Source organism: Dromaius novaehollandiae, chromosome 3, assembly GCF_036370855.1.
Source record: "Dromaius novaehollandiae isolate bDroNov1 chromosome 3, bDroNov1.hap1, whole genome shotgun sequence".
NCBI classification, from domain to species: Eukaryota; Metazoa; Chordata; class Aves; order Casuariiformes; family Dromaiidae; genus Dromaius; species Dromaius novaehollandiae.
Window position 1 is genome coordinate 103,350,985 of NC_088100.1, and position 21,900 is coordinate 103,372,884.

Here is a 21,900-nt window from a genome sequence, read left to right on the forward strand (position 1 = left end):
ATTCTCTTTCCACTAGTGCAAATGAAATGCAGCCACACTGAAGCCAACGAAGTCACACTGGGGCGTGAAAGAATTAGGACCAAAATGAAATGAGATCAAGAGCTGAGGACAGAGGCTCTTGTACCAACCGAAGGAGGAATTTGTTAAATAGATGGTCACTGTGCTAGCAGGTGGTCGTGGTGGTAGCAGTCACCACGATGCTAATAGTTGATGACTGTTAGATGATTTGGTCTGACCTTCTGTGTATTGCAGGCTATTAATTTTCACCCAGTGACCTTTCTTATGGGCCCTGGGAGTTAAGCAGGGGGAGCTGTGAGAGGCAAGGACAAGTCTTCAACTACGTTAATAGAGAAAGCGTGACTATAACCCCCCAGTTTTTGTAAGCAGTCCGTTTGGGGAAGACACATTTACAAATAAGTAAGATTTAATGAAAAAATAATACATTTAAATTTAATAATTAATAAAAAAATAATAAATTTAATAAATAATGTAAGGAAACCAAAAGATGTTGAGGTTCTCCTGTCATATAGTTTACAAGGATAGATCTGGAGAGGAAGGCCATGGCTCTGTCCTACTGATACCCTGTGGCAGGAACACACGTGATGGGGGAGAAGCTGCGTGAGTGTGCAGCCTCTCCACTCCCTTCATGGCTACATCTAAAACACCAATACAACCAAAAAACATAACAGAAAACGTGGCAAGTAAAGGGAGAATCCTAGTAAGGTCCTGGATAATTCAGTACTTGCTCAAGGGCCCCATTCCATGATCCCTGTCAACAGAAAGAGAGGGGGAAAAAGAACAGTCCTAGGACTATATTGAAAGATAGTAACAGGCAGCCCTGATCTGGCAGCCTACTTTTTTGGAGATTTGCTGATGACCTCCCTAGGGCCAGGGCTGAGATCAGGAAACCTGTTTTTACAGGACCTCTTTTAAAGATATGTATAATGGGCATTTTAAAAAGGGAACAAGGTAGTGTCTAAGTGTACATTCAAGTTGGTGATGAAACCTTCAAATGCTTAGACATATGCATGGGTATTTTAAAGATACAGAGCATTCATGGAATAAATATGTTTTTGTAATATTACTGTGACCTATAATAGTTGTAAAGCAAAAAAACAACTTGAGTACATGATTAACCCCCATACTCTGCAAAGAAAACAGTACAAAACCATCACACTTGTTGTGAAAGGCTTTTTTTTTTTTCATTTCAAGTGCTCTCAGCCTAACACATGGCTGATTTACAGCCTGAGTTCAAGAGACTTCTACAGACTACTAAGGAAGTTGTTGAGAAAACTTTGGACCCTAAACACCCACTTTTGCACAAAGTGCAAATCAGCTGCAAAAGAGACCTACCATATTTACATTTTACCTGCTAGTTTAGATGTTCTTGCTTTATACTGATGCTTTAAAAGTAAAACAAAACAAGAACAACAAAAATACAATTATCAAGCTAAGCCATCCTAAGCCAAATCCTTGGATGATGAAATTAAAGCAGTTTTGCCAATTTATATCTGGGAGGAGTTGATGGCTAGTTTTCGTTAATCTGTCATAGGTCTAGCTTCCGCTACAACTAAGATGATGATTTATCTAGTGTGTTAAAGAGAGGTAGTTGTATGAATGCTACTAAAAGAGACATCCTCCCCAAAGCTAGGAAGCAGAAGATCAAGCCTAATTTATGGTTTCCAAACAAATCTTAGGACTGATCCTGCAATCCCGACTCAAGGAAAGCTCCTTCTGAAGCACCGGGCACAACTATAAATTCAGAGCAGAATGCCAGGCTTTTAGTCATAGATTGCCCAATATTTAACTGTGCCACAACACTGATGTCATTTGGAAGTGTGCTTAATTAAACATTTCACAGTTTTTCTGATACCAGGTGGAACATCTTAGCTTATGCAAGGGGAAGAAATATCTCAGAGTTAGTAAGGAAACTGCTTTCCTCTCCAGAACATGGCAGATATCTGTCTCATTAAAATGGGATGGTACGCCATGTTTTGCTTTGATCAGCTTTCATTTATGGGAAAAATTGCTAAATTTAAATATACATGATCTACACTTTCAATTTATTGGAAACTGAGTCCTTAAAAAAAAAGTGAATCTCTCCCTTAATGTGGAGTAATATAGTATTGAATTCCTATCCAGAACACAGCGAAGTTGCAGTGAGTTCTGCTGAATACTCCTGACCAGCCTTTACATGAGTATTTTATTTTTATGTCTTTACTTTCTCTCATATGCTGATTGATGGCTGATGGTGTACGACAGTCCCTTTTCTATATATACGGGTAGCACAGTCTCTTTGGTTGGCTAGATCCTTGCAGGTTTAGATGAGAGCAGTTTTAAACTAGTTTAAAACTGCTATACACATGCTGCTCATGTGTAAAGTATCGCTAAAAATCCTTCAATATTTCTCTGCAAAAGCAAGCAGACTCTTGAAATGATAATGAGGAGCTTTAGCCCTCTCCCACTGTGGGTATAGCCCTGCCAAATTAATTGGGGCTGACCTCCTGCTGAACTGCTGTGGTATTAGAGAAAGAACTCCCACATCTGCTTTTAAATGTCTTGGTAAGTCCTAGCGACACAAAAGTGCTTACTTTAAATAGCTACCTGTGTATATGTGAGAAGTTATTTTCACAGGACAGTTTTCTGTCTCCAGAAATCAATAGCAACTTATCCTCACATGCACTAAGCAACATTCTGCTTCACCTAGCTGATCACCTCTGTTAAGCAGGATTTTCTCTGATTTTTGCTAGTCCTGGAAGCCATAGCATAAGCAAGATCCTTTTTACGTATGCTCTGTACAAATTATGATTTGAATAGTCCCATGAAGCACTGACAAAAAAGCATAATGAAGTTATAAGACATAGACTTCCTAGTTTAAAGTATACCTAGCTTAGAAAATCAGTCGCTGGGTCTCATTTCTTTGGAATGGTTTTGTAACTCCATCATATTCCTAAGTCTGCCTTACTCTCCCAAAATATACTATTCTCCATTTGCTCATGTATTGTAAAGAGCCTGAGATGCTTCCACAGGAGACCATGGAACAAAATAATCAACTAATAACAAATAATAAATCAAACAAAACTGACCGGAACCAACGAACTAAAAAGTCCTTTTGTCCTGCAGCTGCCCTAAAGAATTTTCTTGGTTTTCATCGCTTTTTCATTAGTTTGCAAAATCTCTTTATATGTGATGGCTCTCCTAGCTCCCTGCTCCAGGTCCTGCAGTCCTACTGCCAGTGCTTTGGATCCAGTGCTATCTCTGCTTTCACTGGTATTTCTAATTTGCTACAGTGGGAGTTTAATTTGTATAAATAAAGCAGAGCTGATTCTTTTATTCCTCCTCTTTGTATTTTATATTTTCACCATGTGTAACAGTAAAAATGCCTGATGGGAAAGGCATTTCCTGTCAGTACAGATACAGAGATGAAAACTCTTCCAGCCGATCATTAAGCTACGAGAAAATGCTTTTCTTACTGGTCATCTTTGCTTATACACAACATACATTAGCTATCCCTGCTGCTGCCGTGCGAATCACTCGAGAATGGAAAGCTTCCAGCAGCACTGGAGCCAGCGAAGCCTGTGGCTTCGGGTACGTGGGAGTTCATTTGGGCATGCAGGACTGTGTGTGCAAACGGCCAGGCTGTGATCCTGGGCATTCCTGTGTAAGTGCAGGAAATGTTTAATTCTAGATAACTTTCTGAAAAAGTAGATTTAAATGGTTTGTTAAATCCCAGTCATATTAGAATCAGAGGGAAAAAGAATAATAAGACAATTTTCCATAGTGGTGGTTATAAGATCCAGTGTAACTTCTTTTTGGCCAGCTAGGCACTCCTCCAGGGTCCCCTATAAATGCAAACTTTAGTGTCAACAGGTGGGCAGAACACGCAGCTTTTGTTCTCCCTGTCTCTGTGCCCCTTTGAGGTTATTAGGTTTTTGCTTATTTTAATAGTTCAGCATCTACGCTAATCCTAACCCTTTGTAGTTTTAGAAAAATACAGTAATTACTGTACTTCAGATATCTGTAAAAAATGAACTGATCAGCCCATATGTATAAGAAAACTGCCAAAATAACGATCTTGACAAAAGACCACAATATTATACCTTGTCAGGTGCTGTCATCCCAAATGCGTAAGAAAAAATACATTACCACAAGGATAAGGTATAATATTTATAGAGGATAATTTTAGCTCTTTGCTAAGCAGTAAGTCTCAAGTTCAGCAAGCTTTTTGACTGGGACTATTTAGATGTGTATTTAATTACTATGCTGAATCGGGCTTCTATTTGTCGGTTGAAAGACTGTCATCTTTTTTAGAGCTCTATATAAAACTCTTGCTCATAAGGAAAAAACACCCAGAATTCTTACTGGGGCTGCTAAATACTAGTGTGATACACGCATTGAATAGCAAGAATAGATAATAATGCATCTGGACAGCATCCAACAACAAAAGCCTCAGGTTTGAGACATATCTGAACGCTAATTAAAATTAGACATAAAAATAAAAGACAGCAGCCTCGTACATTATTTCCATCTGTGAATCTCAGCTACTTCACACTAGAATGTAAATATCATTATCTATTTCAACAGACTGGGCAACAGAACCAAAGGAAGATGATCAAGTTACCCAAAATCACAGAGACTGAGTAAGGAGCCCCGTCATCTCCTCACTCCCTGCTCAGTGAGCAGCACTCTCCTAATCTGCCTTGTTAACAATTATTTCAAATACAGGAGGACTAAAGCCCAGCTCCACGAAAGGGAGATGGACATGGTGAAAATGACCATCATGGTGGTTGGCTGGAAGAGACGGGGTGACAAGCCCCAGCTGTGCACCTAAGTTTCCTGTGCAGTAAGCGCGAGTAAGCTGCTAAAGCCGGGAATTCAGAGGCACCAGCCCCCTCCATGAGCTGGCCGGGAACACCAAAGACCGGCGTGGTCTGAAGTCCCCCCTCCCTCCCCTACTGTCTACTTGCAGCGGGGAGTTAAGCATCGTTGTGGTTGGGGTTTTGTGGCCCCAAACTTCCCTTCTCAACTTAGACTCTTGCAAAGCACCCTTCAGGGATTGATTTTTTTCATTTCTTTTTTAAAGTCCATGAGGGAGAGCACTTGATCCAGAGGAAAAGTTCTGAGTTTGGTACTTGCCTCTGGTGATGAGGGATGAAACTCATGTCCCCTCTTCCTGAGGAGAAACCATGCAACCATGTCACTATAAGCTGTGCAGTTTGGGGTTCCTCTTGACTTCTGCTGAAGCTATGCCGTGATGAAGCCAAGAGCTGGTTAGACAGGAAACCCAACAGTGCGTGACTCTAGCCTCAGGGTGAGGACATGCCCTCGAAAAGGGGCCTCCTGGAGCCTGCTGCTCTCTCCCTGTGAGCATTTCACTTTAAATGGTCACTAGACAAAAGGCAAAGCCTACCCAGCTGTGGATTTCATTCGCCATTGGACTCACAGTCACGTGGGCATCCCAAGCGGATGCCACGAAACTCCACATCTTCGCCGGTGGCGCCGGCGGCCTGGTCCTCAGCCACCCGCGCTCACGGAGTGGAGTCGGGACCCGGGCTAGCGCGCCCATCAATGGCATGCTGCGGCATTCGCAGTTAGGGCGGTCTAATTTTAAAACTGCATGCAGCCCTATTGGTTTCGTTTTACTTACACTTTGTTCTTATTATCTGGGCGAGTTAACTGTATAGTTGAAGCCAAAAAAATAAAGCAGCAAAGATAAGAGGCTGAAAGTTTAGATCACTCATGCGTTCTTTTCATGGTAGGTCACATGCAAAGTAGGTGAGAGGACAAAAGATAAGCAGAGCGAAAGCTGCAGTGACAGCCTCGATTCTGAATCTCTTGTACATCATAAATGTGTCACACGTTTTCGTCATGTAAAATGATGTTTATATCAAAACCAGTGTTTAATAATTAGAAACATGTATTCGTAATTACGATGGTAGGTTATGGAATAGCTTCCCAGGCAGATGGGAAGAGCTGTTACGAGTATCATTAATGATACTAAGTCCCAGAGTAGTCTTCAGACATGCACAGTCCCAAGTGAAATCAATGTGAACAGGTAATTTTGATGGGGGCACTGGCGTGTGTTTGGGTGTAGCAGCGTGATGATTCCATAATGCATCCAAAGTATCTGTAACTTCTCGCGGTAAAAATATACATATTATGTCACTCTCCTTCTCACCCTCTGTGTTTACCTGGTGGATTACAAGACTACGAACCACAGCTGTATCAGTCCACCTAAGCTGAAGCTACACCTTCAGCAAGTAATTTCTAAGCATATCTTTCAAGTCAGTTCCCTAGGAGAGTTTGGTACGCTGGCAACCACCGTGACTAGATGCTGATTTTTCATAGTCACTTGGGGCTAAATTTATCTCTCATTGAAGTCGATGGGAATCTTTCCATTGACTTCAATAGCAGTTGGATCAAGCTGTAGTACTTGCTTTCATCAGCAAGCAGCTTTGGGCACATAAAGCCATTGACGGAGTTCAGTATGAATCTGTAACTGCTCTCGCAAACAAAAATCTGGCCTTCATTTACACAATGGAAAGGATGGGGAGGGGAAAGAGAGGAGGAGGATCTGTAAAGACAGAGCTTTTCTTGCCATAAAATGGATGGGAACATAAGGATGCCCTAACAGAGATGTAACTTACACCCACCTGGAGAGCAGTTAACACATGGAGCCTCTCGTTTTGCTTATTCAGTGCAACCAGTGACCCTGCTTTATTCAGTCTGTTTTAAGATGTGATTCTTTCATATATGGGATCTCAAATGTGGCACCTCTTTTTGTTGTTTATTACTATGTGGATGTATCCAAACAACTCAGAAATTATAATTACAGGCTCTCGTGCTTAGCCAGCACAAAGTCCATCTGATTAAAAAAAAAAAAAAAAAAAAAAAAAAAAAAAAAAAGGAAGGTTTCTGGAAGAGGAAACTGCAGATATGGTTGTCTGGGCCAGAGTCAGTGCTCTCTCCCTCAGCCAGAGAGTAGATATTTGTACTACTTGCCCCCCCAAACACTCCAAAAGCACTGCATATAATAACAATAATTGACTAAATTCTGGACCATTTAATTTAGTAAAGTTCCACCACAGCTCGTGGTAGTTTTGGGCACTGGAATTTGGTCCTGAAATACACATCTGGTTGCAGCCTCTGGCAATTATGCTACCATCTTACAAGTGGAGAAACAAAAAGTAAAATGATGGAAAGTGAAAGAGAAAAGTAAAATGACTCATTGAAACTCAGGAAGCTGAAGAGGCAGGAACAGAAGGACCAATGGGAGAAAATCTCTAGAAAAAGGGAACAGAAAGGGGGATGATGGAATCCAGGGATACGGTGAGGAAAAAAGAGAGAAATGAAAGGAAGAGTGGCAAAAGAAAAGGAGAAGTTGCTGTTTGAAGGAAATAGGAAAGGGGGCTATTATTGAAACAAAGTAAAAGAGGTGAGGAAAGGGGAGAGTGTCTGAAAAGGAGATGATGAAGAGTGGATAAATGGATTTAGAAGGAATATCAGATAGTGCTGGTGACAAGCAGTAAGGAAAGAAATGTAAACTGAAGAGAGAAAAGCAAGGAGCAAATGCATCTTGTCTTCAGCATTAAAGAATGAAAGAAGTTCATACTGTGCCCTTATTCTAAGCTAATTTCCCTCTACAAGGTACATGCCCATCCACTCCAGTAGTATTGAAGGTACCAGGGTAGCAGCTCTGTTAGTACCTGTCCTCTTAGCTCTGTGGCTTTGAACTCCCTTCAGTTTTTGGAGCTCTTAATGCTTCCCAGGAGAGGTCCAACCCTTCCCCAGTGAATTTGATCCTAGCTACTTTAGACTTTTTTTTTAACCTTTCAGGGGACCCTTGGAAGTAGTCCACAGATGCCCAAGGAGCCCCCAGACGGCAGGCGGAAAAGCCCTGGGCTTGATGGGAGCTGCTGAGGCTGCTTCTACCACAGAATAGTCCTTTTGCTCAAGCAGCAGCAACCTAAACTTTGGAAAAAATAGTCCCAGGTTTCAACACTGCTGACGGTCTGCTCAGATGTGAAACTCGTCTCAAAACTAGCGTGTGTTTTGGGGAACAGGGGATTATTACCACATAGGCTCAGAACTGAATGTACTGCGCAGCAAAAATCACCGCAGAAGTGAATTCCTGTCACAGAAATATAGAATACCTTTCCCTGGCAGAGAGTCTAATTTTGTGCTGATCTTGCACTGCAGTACGTCTGAGTCCCAGAAAGCTCCTTCTCATATATGTGCCATGAAGGGGAAAACTGGACCCATCAGGGTTACAGTAACGTCAAAACTTAATACAATTAAAACCACTGAGCACACAGGGAAACAGGTTTTACTCAAGATTTCCCTACACATTTTATGTACACTTCATTGTGTTTTCCCCAGACCAAATGGCTTTAGTGGAATTGGGTGACCATAAAACCACACAGGCTCTGGATTTTATGGTGTTATTCTGACTGAGATCATACAGTTTCATAAATTTTAAGCCAAGGGAGAGCAGAAAGCTTTTCATGGTGAGGATGCAAGTCTATTGCTCAGCAACTCTGTAGGAAAACCACATTTTAGTCTTATTTGAATACCCACAGCATCTGAAGCAGTGTGAAGGGATGTGGAGGCAGGATTTCGTCAGGAAAAGGTAGAGGAAGGAGTTCATGCCTCTCCTCGCAGGCTGCAAGGATAACGGCATGGGATGCTCCTCGGGGTGGTATTTCTCCACAGAGGGAAAATCCAGTACCTGTCCCCGCTCTGGTACTGTAATGAGGAAACTGTGCCTGGCTCCAGGGGAGGCAGAAGTAATTAACACTGCTTTCATGGCTGTGAAATGATTGCTGTTGCAGTGCGATCGTCCCCTGAAGTTTCTGGTAGCAGCAGACAAATGAAACAGAAAAGCACTGGTAAATGCTTAGAGGGAGGCAAATGAAAGGCATTTAATGAGAGGTTGGAAAATAAACCTGGAAAAGAGCATTAGAGCATCTGGTGGCTGTACTGTTTGACTTCCTGATACTCTTAATAGTTACATACGACTTTTAGGGATCTGGAGTCTGATCGTACATCTTCATTGAGTCGAGTTAGCTTTGGGAGCAGGATCCAACCTATGTGATACACTGGAACTCAGTTCATTTTTCATTGTGGTTTCATTTTCTTTTTTTACAGAAGAATTTCAAGCCAGGACATGTTTCAGTGGCCTAATCTTAAAAGCGCACGGGAACGATCTCTCTGTTTGTTTTGCAGGGAGGAGCTCTCGCGTTTCAGAAGCGGTTCGAGAAGTAGCACAACTGTTTTGCTGTCAGTTTTTAGTAATGTAGCTCACTGTCCATAATGGTACCAGCAGTAATGGAGAAGCAAATGTATTGGCTTTTAGTTTTGTATAACACAGTACTATTTCAAAACAAAATAATCATCTGCCTCCTTGGGGAAGTGTTGTGATTGTTCAGCAAATGTTAGTGACCCTTAAACAACAGGATATGAACACTTATCTTCCAAAGGTACTCCTAACCACATCGAATGAGGGAATTGCTTTTTTTTCCACCTCTAGTATTCTGTGGCATTGCTCTACTTGGCTGAAAATACTCTAAATAACTTTCCATTTATGATCCAGCTAGTAAAATAAGAATGGACAGTTGCTAAATCTCTCTGTCAGAATTACAGCAAGCACCTGATCATGACCACTAAAACTAATGTTGCTAAACCGTTTCCACAATAACTTCATGCTCAGAACTTTCCAACCAATTATCTTTTGAGATGAATTTTTCCACATTTGGCCTCTGTTCGGGAGTGATATTTTTTTCTTTTGGGTTTGAGAAAAATGATGCCAGCTGTTTTTGAGCGGGGCATAAATGATAAAATTATGCCTTTGTAATAATAAAAAATTCATAGATTGTATGAAGCTGAAATGTAAAACTCACTCTAGACCTCTCTGAAGACCAAACTTTTTGCCTGGAATTATATTTGACATTGATTTACATAGATTAACAAAGATAAGATAATAAGCATGTTTTGAAAGAGCTGAGATTGATCTATCTATAGGTGAGTACCTGAGCCTACAGCTAGAAAAGCCTATAGTTTGCAAGAGTTGCAAGCTGAGGGCTGCCGGGTAGGTCGGAGGCGCTCGCGACTGCGTCCACAAAGCGTCTCTCATCGTTTGAGGAGAGCAGGGAACAACTGTACCTGCTGCAGGAGAAAGCGAACATCATTAGTCCAGACTCACATTTCCCTTCCCAGCAGATTTTGTTTTCTTTTTTTTTTTTCAAAAGCAGACAATTAACTACAAAATAGCAGTGTCAAGGCTGTGGAGTTGAGCGTGCAAGCGTGGTGGCATTTAAAAGGCTAAAGTTGCTATTCATGTCTGTGTGACCACCGTATGTACATTTATGTACGTATGTGCAGACACACGGAGGTGAGATACAGACAGAATGACTTTCAGACTAGGTCTAGCTGGAATTTAGTACCCTTGTTAAAATGCTCCAAGCAGTTAATACATCCCAGAATAAACAACTTGAGACATATCATAATACAGCCTCGCTGGACATCATGAAATTAACTAACTTGTCGGAGCACTTGTTCAGGGTATGAATTTTAGACATAAATGAGTGTATTAATTAATACAGTTAGGACATCCTCAAGCTTTTACAGGTCTTCCTCTTTCCATGCTTGGGAAATGAGAGAGAGACCTGAAGACTGTGTTAATGGCAGTTTTGCAGATAGGGAGTATTATTGTGTTGGATACCAGCGTGCATGCGCCTGTCTTTGCAAGCATTGCGTGCCTCTCCTGGGCAAGTGTTTCTTTGACAAATCCAAGTTCCAGCACTTTGGGGGCTGCTAGAGGCAATTTCTGTCGTTTAACAGATCGGGAAGCTACAGAAACAGGACAAAACAAAACCCCCTTCACCGCAGCCACCACCACCGCGTTTCCCTGTCTCCTACAGTGGACTCTCTGGTTTTCCCTGAAATCACTGTGAGCTGACGTGTTTCAAGAAAAGGATTTTTTATTATTTATTTTTAGCTTCCTGTCATGCCATTAAACGGGTCTTCCCTCCTCAGGGTGAAAACTGAAGTCGTCCTCTTCCACATGTAAACTGAACTTTTAGCTGACATTTGAGGCAGGACGGAGAGCGGGGTGCGCGGGGGAGGGCGGGAGGCTTCAGCGCGTTTTCGGTGAAGTCGGATCATGTTTTTCAGCCCTTTTGAAAGCTCCATCGTCTTCGCTTGTTGTCACTCTCCCCAAGCCGCGGGAGGCGCTTCGGTGCTCCCCAGGCGGCGCGGCGCCCCGCACGCCCGGCGACACGCGCGGACCCTCAGCCCGGGGGCAAAACCGACGGGCGCGCACGGGCAGCGCCCAGCGGAGGCTGCCGCCCCCCGGGGCCGCTCGCCGCATCCCCGCCGAGGCGCCCGGGCGCCGGCGCGGGGCCGCCGCGGCCCCTTTCCCCGTGCCCGCGGGCTCCCGCCGCCGCTCGCCGCCCGGCGCTCAGGTGCGGGGCGCGCAGCCGACGGCGCGGCGCGGCTGGGCTCGGCGCGGCTGGGCTCGGCGCGGCTCGGCGCGGCGCGGCGCTCCGTGCCGTGCCGATCCGATCCGATCCGATCCGATCCGAGCCGCGCCGCCCACGGGCCGGGGCCGGGGCCGGGGCCGGGGCCGCCTTGCATCACCGCCGCGGGCCCCCGTCCCCCCCCCCGCCGCCCTCTCTCCCGCGGCGGCTATTAATAGCATGACATCAGCCCGGGACTCGCCGCCAGAGTAAATACCAGCGCTGCCCGCTCGGCTATATAAGGGGGGTGATGCAACCGCGGCGGGAGGCAGAGGCGCGGCGAGCGGCGAGCGGGCGCTGCTCTCCCGGCGGAGCGGCGGCGGCGGCGGAGCGGGCACTGCCGCGGACGGGGCAGCGCCGCGGGGCAGGCGCGCAGCCCGCTCCCTGCGGAGCCTCCCGGGTCTGCGAGGCCGGCGGCGGCGCGGCAGAGGTAGGTGAGAGCGGGCGCAGCCGCGGTGACCCCTCGCCGCCGGGGCGCAGCTGGGGCGGCCGGGGGCGCCGCCGGACCCCCGCGCCGCTCCCGGGACCCCCCGGCCGCTGCCCGGGGACGGCGCCGCGGCTGGCGCCCGCGCCCCGGCCGGGGATGCCCGGCGGCGAGCGCGGGGCGCGGAGGAGCCGCCGAGCCGCCCGTTGCCTCGGCGAGCCCGGCGTGACACAAGGGACAAGCTGCTCCCGAGGGCAGTTTCCTGCCCCAGACCGGCCCCCCGCGCAGCAGCGGCAGCGCGCGGAGGAGCGGCAAGGCGGCGGAGGGCGGCTGGGGAATGATGTGGGATGTCGGAAAGCGTAAGGTCAGCCGGCGTGCACGGGGGTTGTGAACTGTAATTGCGCTTAATGCTGTTTAAGATTAACCTCAGCGGTTATCGGGGTTTATTGCATCAGCGCCAGAGGAAAAGGAATTCGTGTGAAGAAATAAAACCGAGAGGCTCCGTCAGCCATCTACGGCCAAGCAAAAGGGGAAAGACTTAAAGCAGTCATGTTTAATACTTAGCATTAAACAGCAACATGCTTAAGTAATAGAGCTAGGGACCTCACAGCTAGGGGCCGCATCCTGGAAATTAGAGTATTGGCAAACAACATGTAAAAGTTCAGTGTAGGTGGAAGGAGTCATCAGCAAAAGAACAGACTAAAAGTCGGGGCAGGACAACCCTCTTCCAAGTTGTTTCAACCTACCAGAATTTGGAGGGAGCCCCTGAGAGAAAAGCTGTTGCTAGCTGTAAAACTTGGCATAGGCAATGGCGCGTTAACCCACGGCGGGAGCCAGCCGTGCCGCCCCGCTCCGGGCCTGTGGCGTGTTCAGCAGCTCCCGCTCGCAGGGGTTGCCGAGGTTGGGGCCCGGGGCCGTGCACCCCTGCGCTCACACAGCAAGCGGCAGTAGGGTCAGAAAGGCCCCAGCATGGTCACGCTGCAAGGTCAGGTATCCGATTCCTGATAGTTCTCCAGCTGTTTTAGGTTCCCCAGCTGTTTTAGGTTCTTTACAAACCCGGGGAAAAGGAGACACTGCTTTTGGTAGCTGATAGACAGAGATAGCACTTGGACAAAAACTGGCAGAGAGGAAGGGATAGCAACCTGTTGCATTTTTTTTAATAAAATCTAATTTTTATTCTTGTAAAACATTTCTAAAAGCAGAACTCTTCCTCAGAAACAGCAGAGCATCTACCTTACTGCTAAGGAAAGGAAATCTATTTACTCTACTAGGTAGCTTTGGCATAAAGCTGAGTATTTTTATTATTAATACCATGGTGAGTCCTACAGCCCTCAGTGCTGGAGGGGAACCTTACTGCGCTGGGCACTGTCCACAAGCCCTGCTGCAAGGAGCCCGGAGCAGTGAGCTGGCGGCGCATAGCCCCGTGAAATGGGACTCGGCTGGTGGCAGAAATCCTCACGCAAACCTCAGCCCCCCGGCAGGCCCTCCCTCCCCTCCGGCCTGAGTCAGTAGCGCTGCCTTCCAGGATGTCAGGAAGGTCAGGGAGCTGCTCAGGCGGGAGAGCAGCGAGTTTCTATGGCCAAGGACACTTCCTTCTCCGTGCTTCCCCTCCAGGTGGGCACCCTCCCACTCTGTTCTGCTCTTTCTTTTTAAACCAAGGAAAGACCAATTAGGGCACCTGAGGATATTACAGTATAGTATAGTACTTCCTGGTGCCAATGCTACCCTTAGCACTAATAGAAATGCAGTGTGAACACAGTTTCTCAGGCACTTGGCTAAAATACGAACATTCGTGGTTGCCTCTGGTGAGGAATATATGCATAAAGGAATAAACCACCAGTGCTGGAAAATTGTTAGCCCAATTAATTATTTTTAGGCTGTTCTTGTTAATTTGAGACTCCTGACTTGAGTGCATTAAACAGAATTAACTTTGCCAAATGAAACCATCGCTAGGAGCCAAAGAGACTGACAGAGAACGTAGCTGAGGTTTCTTCAGCTGCCAGCCGCGAGCGGTTCAGCGCTCTCTGGAAGGTGCTGAATGGTTGTGAACGGTAGGCAGCGTTGGGAGGAGTTTAGCTGGGAATTATAGGGATGTTTCTGACTTGTTGGAAAAGAGTAACTGCTTGCTTTCTGAGATTATAGGATTAAACCATATCAGTACTTTAAATGTGACTCATGAGCAGGGGCTTTCTGAAGAGAATTACATAAATTTCCCGAGGTCTCTCAGAATAACAAATTGTTCCAAATAATTTCCCCATCTTTAATAACTAAAGGTGAAATCCTGGCCCCACTGAGCTCAACAGAAAAACTCCTTTTGACTTCAGTGGGTTCAGGATTTCACCCCTAGAACGTGAGAAATCTTCAGCTATTCTGTGGTCACCGAGTGTGACAGCAAGGGGACCTGTGCCACCGGACAGTGTCATTCTTTGCCAACAGGCAATTCACTGTCCTCAGGTTTTTATATTTATTTCACTTAGCAATGAACCAGATTCTCCTCTGACTTGCCGCAGGGTGGATTTACAGCACACTTCTGGATAGCTCTGAGCAGAAATCTGTCTTTCTGTCCAGGCACGTGATCTCCAAACATTTCTTGCTGTGTTACAGAGGTAGCGTACGGGAAACTGTACAACTCTGGGCTGACTGTATGGAAGTTTAACTTAACCCACAGTGCTACCCTGAGGCAACTACTTGCTTACCTGCATTAAGTTAATTATAATTGACAATTCTAAGCAAGAGGAGATAGCACATACTGTAATTACCCCGACAGCTATTAAAAAAAAAAAGTAAAAAAACCCCAGAAACCTGCAGCACAATGAGGAAAAGGAAAAACAGTACAGTAAATCCAATTTAAGACAAGTTGCTTTATGAATAAGGGGAGTAATATACACTCCGATTTCCTATGGATTTGCAGCTTTTGTCCCTCGGCCCAGACCTCTTAGGACAGCCCTTCGGGGCCGGGTGGGCTGGCTGGCGGGGGTGCCCCTGCCGTTTGGTGGCTCGCTGCTGGCTCTGCCTGCCTCTCCCTCAGCGGGGTCGTCGTTTTTCACAAAGCGTGTAGGGCTCCTCTCTCCCTCTTCCACATTCGGTGGTCGTTGCCCAACCAGCTAAAAAATAAATGAGGGCGACTAAAAGGAGGAGACCGAAGAGCACTGTTGGCCAGGTTCATTTCCTTAGCAAAACTGCTAGAAATGAGGGAGAGGTTTCTCCACGGGTGTCCATTAGCATAATTCCCCTGAAGTCTCTTCAGTTACACTGTTGTATATCAGCAGGAGATCTGACCAAAATATTTAAGAATTTAAAACCCTTGCGGAGGGCACTTGAGGACAGTCTCAGATTTTACAAGAGCGAAGGAATGAAACAAATGACTTCACATTCTTCGTGACTTCTTCCCCCCAGCTCAGCCTGTGCTTTGAAACCCCATCTTCATGTTTGTGCCAGTTCCTGTCTAGGAGTTTATAACCAGATCTTAACAATCTTGGGCAAAAATGAGCATGATAATTTTTTGGGCAGGTTCTGCTCGTGCTCAGAAAACTTCAGCTTCGAGTAGAGTTGTTTTAGCTTTACCTAACGATAGCTGAGATCAAACTTTGCTCTGTCCGTTTCAAGCTGGAACTTGATGGCTTAGCTCTGAGGATGGAGATACTCTTAACCTAATTCTGTGTTTTAAATAATAATAATATTTGGCACACATTACCAGTGTAAAGCTTTACAGCATGTATATATAAACTCTTTTTCCATCTTAAGTTTCAGAAAGATCTACAAATTGTGTGATGTGCTAATATTATTAAATACCAAATTGAAGTTGACCTAAGGCAGAAGTTTTTCCCAGTGATCAAATTCTTAATTGCTTGGCTCCAGTGAGGGATGGGGGTATGTAGGGAATGTGGGTTGAAGCAATGCAAGAAATAGAGTCTTATTTCACAGTTTAAAATATGCCTCTAGCAGATGTTTTTTGCCTTTCTAAAGTTGTTGAAAGACTATTATTATCTTTTCTTTTTACCTTTCAGCAAAATGATGGTCCAACACTCAGGCCAGGTATCTGCATTAGAAGTCAGCGCCTCCGCAATTGTTCCCACTTTGTCCCCTGCAGGGTCACTGGGGTTTGATGATTTCACAAATTTAACCCCATTGGTGAAAGAGGAACTGAGATTTGCCATTCAGAATAAGCGTCAATCCCACAGAATGTCTTCCACACTGGACACGGTGACCATTTCTGAAAGGCCAATGGAAATGTCAATCATGAAAACAGAGGTAGGATTCTTTAAATTGCATGTCAGTGTGACTGATTAATTTTCTAATAAAGTGTCACCATAAGACCAATAATTATATCAAATATAGACAACCCGCTCCACCATCTAAACATGTTAGTATGTTCGATCCTTCAAAGCCTGTTGCTTGATTTTTTTTCTGTAGGTGCTTTTGGAAAACCCTATGGTATTTCAGTTAAGGGCTAGAGTTGAATATTTTATTTTTAATTATGAACCTAAGGACAACGCTTTACAGTGATTAGAGCAAGCACTAATCTGGTTCCTCTGCCTGCTTGTGGCTGAACTTGGAGTAAGTCACTACAGTTTTACTTCGGTGCGGACAGCCCATCAGGCCCCATGTGGGCTGTACCAAACTAGATGCTGCTGTGCTTTGTCCATGCTAGCTTTTTACTTTAATAATCTCAGTGAAAAAACATGTCTTTTATAAAGTGAAGGAATTGACTAAGTTAGGGATATGTCTGTACATTGGTTTAAATCAATTATGGCTGTTGCTGTTATCTTAGACTTCCCAAGGGAAAAAAACAAGCTTAAAGGAGTGTCATCATATATCCCCTCACCTGCACTGCCTTTAGCTGCCTGCCTCATCCTTGCTTTCATCTTCCACTCTGCTCCCTGCACCCCTTGCTCCTTTTCCTCCTTGGAAAACTCGGAAGAGATGGAGGTGTAGAAAGTACCCTGGCCAGGGTGGGAGAGACACTTGGCAATTTTTCTGAGTACCATTGATTTAAAATGAGCCATCACATGGATTGCATCCATCCAAAGTCCAGTCTTTTTTTTTTATTGACAATTTTAATGGAGTTACTACCATTTTACTGTATTGCAAGCAAGGGCAGAACCATGTCCTTGTGTAACTCATGATGCGAGTGCTAACAACACTATCTATCTGCATTGTTTCTAAAAATGCAGAAGTTATCAAAATACAGATAGAGTATTTACTGTATCTTACTGATTGTGTGTATGTGTTTTTACTGGCTAGTTTACTCCTGAAGAGGATGAAAGAAAAAAACGGAGAAGGGAAAGGAACAAAATTGCTGCTGCGAAGTGCCGAAACAAAAAGAAGGAAAAAACAGAATGTTTGCAGAAGGTAAGTCACTAGCTTTAATTTTTCTTGCTCTTTCATCCTGCCGTGATCTGAATAGATGGTACAGGAGTACTGTCATAGTAGGATGTTACCAAAATCTCTGCAAAACCTTCACAATCTTAGCTATATTAAAAAAAAAAGAGTGAGCATAGTATATATTAAATCAGACCTGATTAAAACTGGAAGAAAGTGAAAGCATGGCAGGAGTGGAGAGAGATTACCATTTCAGTGACCAATCTTTTCTATGGGAATAACATTAATTTGAATGTGTAAATTGAACAACAACAAAAAAAGAATCAAGATCCCGTTCCACCAGCCTACAGACACCCACAAGTCATCTCCGACTTCCTTATGAAATGGGTGCTGTAGGAGCTTAGCCGTGAAATTCTATCCTAAAACCTCAGTAGTGGCTTCACCTGGTCTGCCATGAGGTGAAACTGGATTACAGCAGCATCAGGCCTGTCTTTGTTCCTGCATCCAGGGGTAGGGGAAAAAAGTTGTGGTCTTACTTTGTTAGCTTAACATGGGTTTACAGATATGTGACATGACATTCCAGGGAGTTAACAGGTGGCCTACATAATTTTGGGTCAATTTTTGACCCCCAAAGTTCAGAGGAACTCTGCAAAAAGTAGCAAGATTACTCTGCATGCATACCATTGTAAATGAGATCTGAATTTGGCTCTGCAACTTCTGTTACTGTCCTCTAAAGGACAAAGAAGGCAACTGTGAATCTGTTTTTCAGAGTACAATAAATTGGGGAATGCATAGTTTCACCATTACAGGACTCTAAGAACCTTGTAATTTCTTTCTCAGCCAGCCATATATTTTCTCACTGATGAAAGACTGCAACTATTAGGTAAACATTGCAATCAGCTACTTAAAACACTCAGTCTAATAGTTGTGTCTGTACTTTGTGACTAGGAATCAGAAAAGCTGGAAACTATCAATGCAGAATTAAAAGCCCAGATTGAAGAGCTAAAGAACGAGAAGCAGCATTTGATATACATGCTAAATCTTCACAGGCCCACTTGTATAGTCCGGGCACAAAACGGAAGGACACCTGAAGACGAAAGGAATCTCTTTATTCAACAGATCAAAGAAGGAACATTACAAGGCTAAGTGATATGGCAAACATGGAAATATTTATAGTATATTTTTAACAGCTACCAGAATCCATGGAGGAGCTGACTTAACGTGTAGGATTCTATTAGTCAAGAGCCTTTAGGAAGGGCAGATTGCTTTCTTAAGCAGAAAGAATCATTTTGGCTTGACAGCGATTCTTCCCCTTGGAAGATCTGGTCTCAATCAAATCGAAGTGTCTTCTGCCTCAAATATAGGTTTTGCACCTGTCGTACTTGCTGTTCCTAGGAGCTACAGACAACCGTTTCAGAAGTTTTAGCTCTCTGCTAGTATACAGTATCTGCACTCACGACGTTTGTGCTAGAACACTATGACTTGCAATGATGCATGTGGTACAGACAGCTGTGCTGGATGGACACTACCTTTCCTCCTTGCTGGTGGGGAAAGCAGACTGAGAGTGGTTTTTTTCCGGTTTTGAAGTTTCCAGGAGGACGCTTTCTGGCAGAATGTACTGATACATAATACTGCATTCTAACCAAACACGTGCGTGCGTACACACACACACACACACACACACACACACACACACACACAAAGCCTTTAGTTCCAACGAAGCTTTGTCATTTTTTTTTTCACAACACTTGTGTGGGTTTTTTCTCTGACTCATCTCAGAGACTGAATTTGAAAAGCCTGGTAGGTGTGACAAAGAAGTGTTTCTTGCAAAACATCCATGTAGCTAAGTTTGTGCTTTATGGACTGCAACCCCACCTACTATCCTTTGGGGACTGTATTTTTTCTTTGAGTTGCTGGAGAGCATTTTGTACCACCACTTGGTGACTGGGTGAATCGGACCCTCTGCAGAGAGGAAACTAACTATGAAGGGATTTTGATCAGGGTTTTGCCTAAGTAAAGAACTGCAGGACTGAATCCCGGGCTCGTGAATCATGCAAAATAAATAAACAAAAGACATTTTAATCTAGGAGCTGATCCTGCAAGCCTTAATTCATGCTTCTAAGCCTCACTCAGAGAAGTTGTTCTGTGGACTTCAGTAGGTCTGGTTATACAGATAGCTCTTATAAACGTAAGGGCATGACAAAGCTTTGTCCATCCTTGTCAGGGTTATTTCCTATTGCATGATGATTCAGAGGGGAAAAACATGATTGCAGTTACTTTATTTTACATTTGAGGGGTGACTACAGTCAATCAGAAGTGTTACTTAGAATCTGAGGGAGGCAAGAGTTTTCATGTAGTGAATAACTGGTTTTATTTTTTATTAATTACTAACCTTAGATGTTTCTGAGCTGGTAGAAGAGCTGCTGGACAAAACATTTGGAGCTATGAGTGTTTAAATTCTGATGTTTCTGTGAAATTCTCAGATTGTTTAATCCTATAAAATATATCCTTACAATTTTCTGTAAAAGAAAATATCCTTATTTATCACTAATATCCTAATGAGTAAAGTTAATAAATACTGCAAGCAAGATAAAACTGAAAACACAAGTGTTGTGCTGTTTTTTTGCTTTTATCTCTTGGTGTTTAATATTATATATTCTTAAACTTCAACAGCTGTATTTGAGACACCACTTTTTAAAACTCTTATCCTTTATCTTTTCCTCAGACAAGGTGCTGACTATCTTGAGTGATTGGATGCAGAGATTATACCTTCCAAAATTTTGTATCTTGATCAGTGGTGTCTAGCTGCTCAATGCCACAATTTAAGTGAAGCAGACAATAAGAATGGAGCTTACAGTACATAATATTTTACACCAGTTATGCAGTGTTGAAATTGTGTTTTTATTCTAAAGGCTAAACTTAAAGATACCTCAGCCATAAGCTTCTTACTTTGCAAGTCCCGGTTGAGTATATCAGATATCATACCTGATCCTTATATGATCTTTATATTCTGCAACAGAACTTCTTAGTACATTTTCCTAAGATCTGGATATATTGTAATGTCCTACAAACTATGTCATGTTTAAAAGATATGTACTTCATGTATTTGAAAAGTGAATGTATTAAAAAGACAACATATTAGGTCTGATTCTGTCCTGAGGATCCACTTTCTTTCTCTCTGTTGGAAACAGCTTCCATTGACTTCAGTGAGAGTTTTACTAATGTCCTGTAGGCTGAGTTTGGCGCCTCTGCTGCAACTTCGCTGGCTTAGAGGGAGTGACATGGGGAATCAATGGGGCCAGTTGTTTGTCAGACAATGGATGTACGTGAAGTGTGTTACAATAGCCTCGTCCAACAGACGTTTATTGGCATTTGGCTTCTGTCATACGGAAGTACAAAACCGAGGCATCATCACGGCATCATACTCCTTGGCTTTGCCCTTTGTGTATCAAATGCCAACAGACAAAAGAGTTTGTCTCCTATGCTGTTGTAAAGTGTTACCGCAGAGACTAGAGTATAATCACGGCATTCGTGTCTCTCCTTTAGGGAATTTGTATGGTTGCTTTTAACCGTATCACTGCTGACGCAGGCGTCATGCTTTTGTTGCTCGATGTTATTTACTTAGCATGCCAAATGTTAATATGGTACCACTACTATTGTCAGAAGATAATTATTTTTAGTTCTTTATACATGCAGTCATAGCTGCTTTTTACTGTATGTGTGTGTGCATGCGTGCACCTGCACGCTAATCTAGAAACAATGGTACTGAAGTTAATTTGACTGTGCCCAAGAGTGTTTAAAAAGCTAGAAAGGAGCAATATGTTGCATGAGTTTTCTAAAACTATACTTTATTCAGGAGAACCTTTAAAATGCATTAAAAGCAATTTGTTTTCTATTCTCAAGTTTGTTTTGATACTTTAATAAAAATAATTAATATATATTTAATCATGTGTCATTTAATTCATTCGAAGTTTCAAGGTCCAGGTTCATTTTCTTAAAATAGCACTATGATATTAAAAACATTTAGTAGTTTTTCAACAATAAGCTTCTTATAAAGTGAAACTGGTACTGTTCACTGATCCTCAGGGTATAAACAGTGTTTTGTTAATGCAAGGTTCATCATGAATACCAGGCTAATTTCTTATTCGTGGCTCAGAGGTTAGATTAGGGCACTGGAAGTCATAACTCCTGCCCTTGCAACGAGCCAGCTGATAGTTATTTCAGCTTCCTGATTACCTATCTTGCAAGTGGGGGTAATACTTTTGAGGGCTGCTGTAAAGTTTTAATGTTTATAGCTTGCTTTCAGTGGTCAGATGGAAGGTACTAAAGAAGTATGGCATGATCAGGAGCTTTGTTTTGGGTGCATGTATGTGTGTGTGGGGGAAGCATGAGGAATGATGAACAAAATGTACTATCCTGCTTTTCCAAAACTAAGTATCTACACCCAGACAGAAGTCCCTGTGTTTTGACAGCCAGTGGCGTGGACCAAAAATTTTGGCTCAAATACTTTGCATGCAGTCGTAACTTGTAATACAGAGGTCAGATAGAAGGCCAGGAGCTCCAGGGACCAGGAAATTCATTGCAGTATTGCAAAATGTGGTTAAAAATACCAGTTGGAAGGAAGACCTAGGTTACTAT

The 21,900-nt window shown here is 43.6% G+C and overlaps 1 protein-coding gene across 2 annotated transcripts; it reads left to right on the forward strand.

The window, feature by feature from the left end:
* Positions 1-11,671: 11,671 nt before the first annotated feature.
* ATF3 (activating transcription factor 3) lies at positions 11,672-21,212 on the forward strand. Of its 2 annotated transcripts, none has more exons than XM_064509667.1 (4): positions 11,672-11,946; positions 15,948-16,191; positions 17,185-17,292; positions 18,211-21,212. In XM_064509667.1, exons 2-4 carry the CDS (start codon positions 15,952-15,954, stop codon positions 18,406-18,408), a joined length of 546 nt encoding a protein of 181 aa, XP_064365737.1. In that variant the 5' UTR covers positions 11,672-11,946; positions 15,948-15,951; the 3' UTR covers positions 18,409-21,212. The 2 variants fall into 2 exon arrangements, with proteins under 2 accessions (XP_064365737.1, XP_064365736.1); XM_064509666.1 differs by lacking the exon at positions 11,672-11,946 and adding an exon at positions 12,147-12,304.
* The last annotated feature ends 688 nt before the right edge of the window (positions 21,213-21,900 follow it).

Excerpts from the sequence above, each read along its gene's own strand:
- ATF3 (XM_064509666.1), top strand. Across the intron at positions 16,192-17,184 it reads TGTCAATCATGAAAACAGAG|TTTACTCCTGAAGAGGATGA; the intron begins GTAGGATTCTTT and ends TTTACTGGCTAG. Across the intron at positions 17,293-18,210 it reads AAACAGAATGTTTGCAGAAG|GAATCAGAAAAGCTGGAAAC; the intron begins GTAAGTCACTAG and ends CTTTGTGACTAG.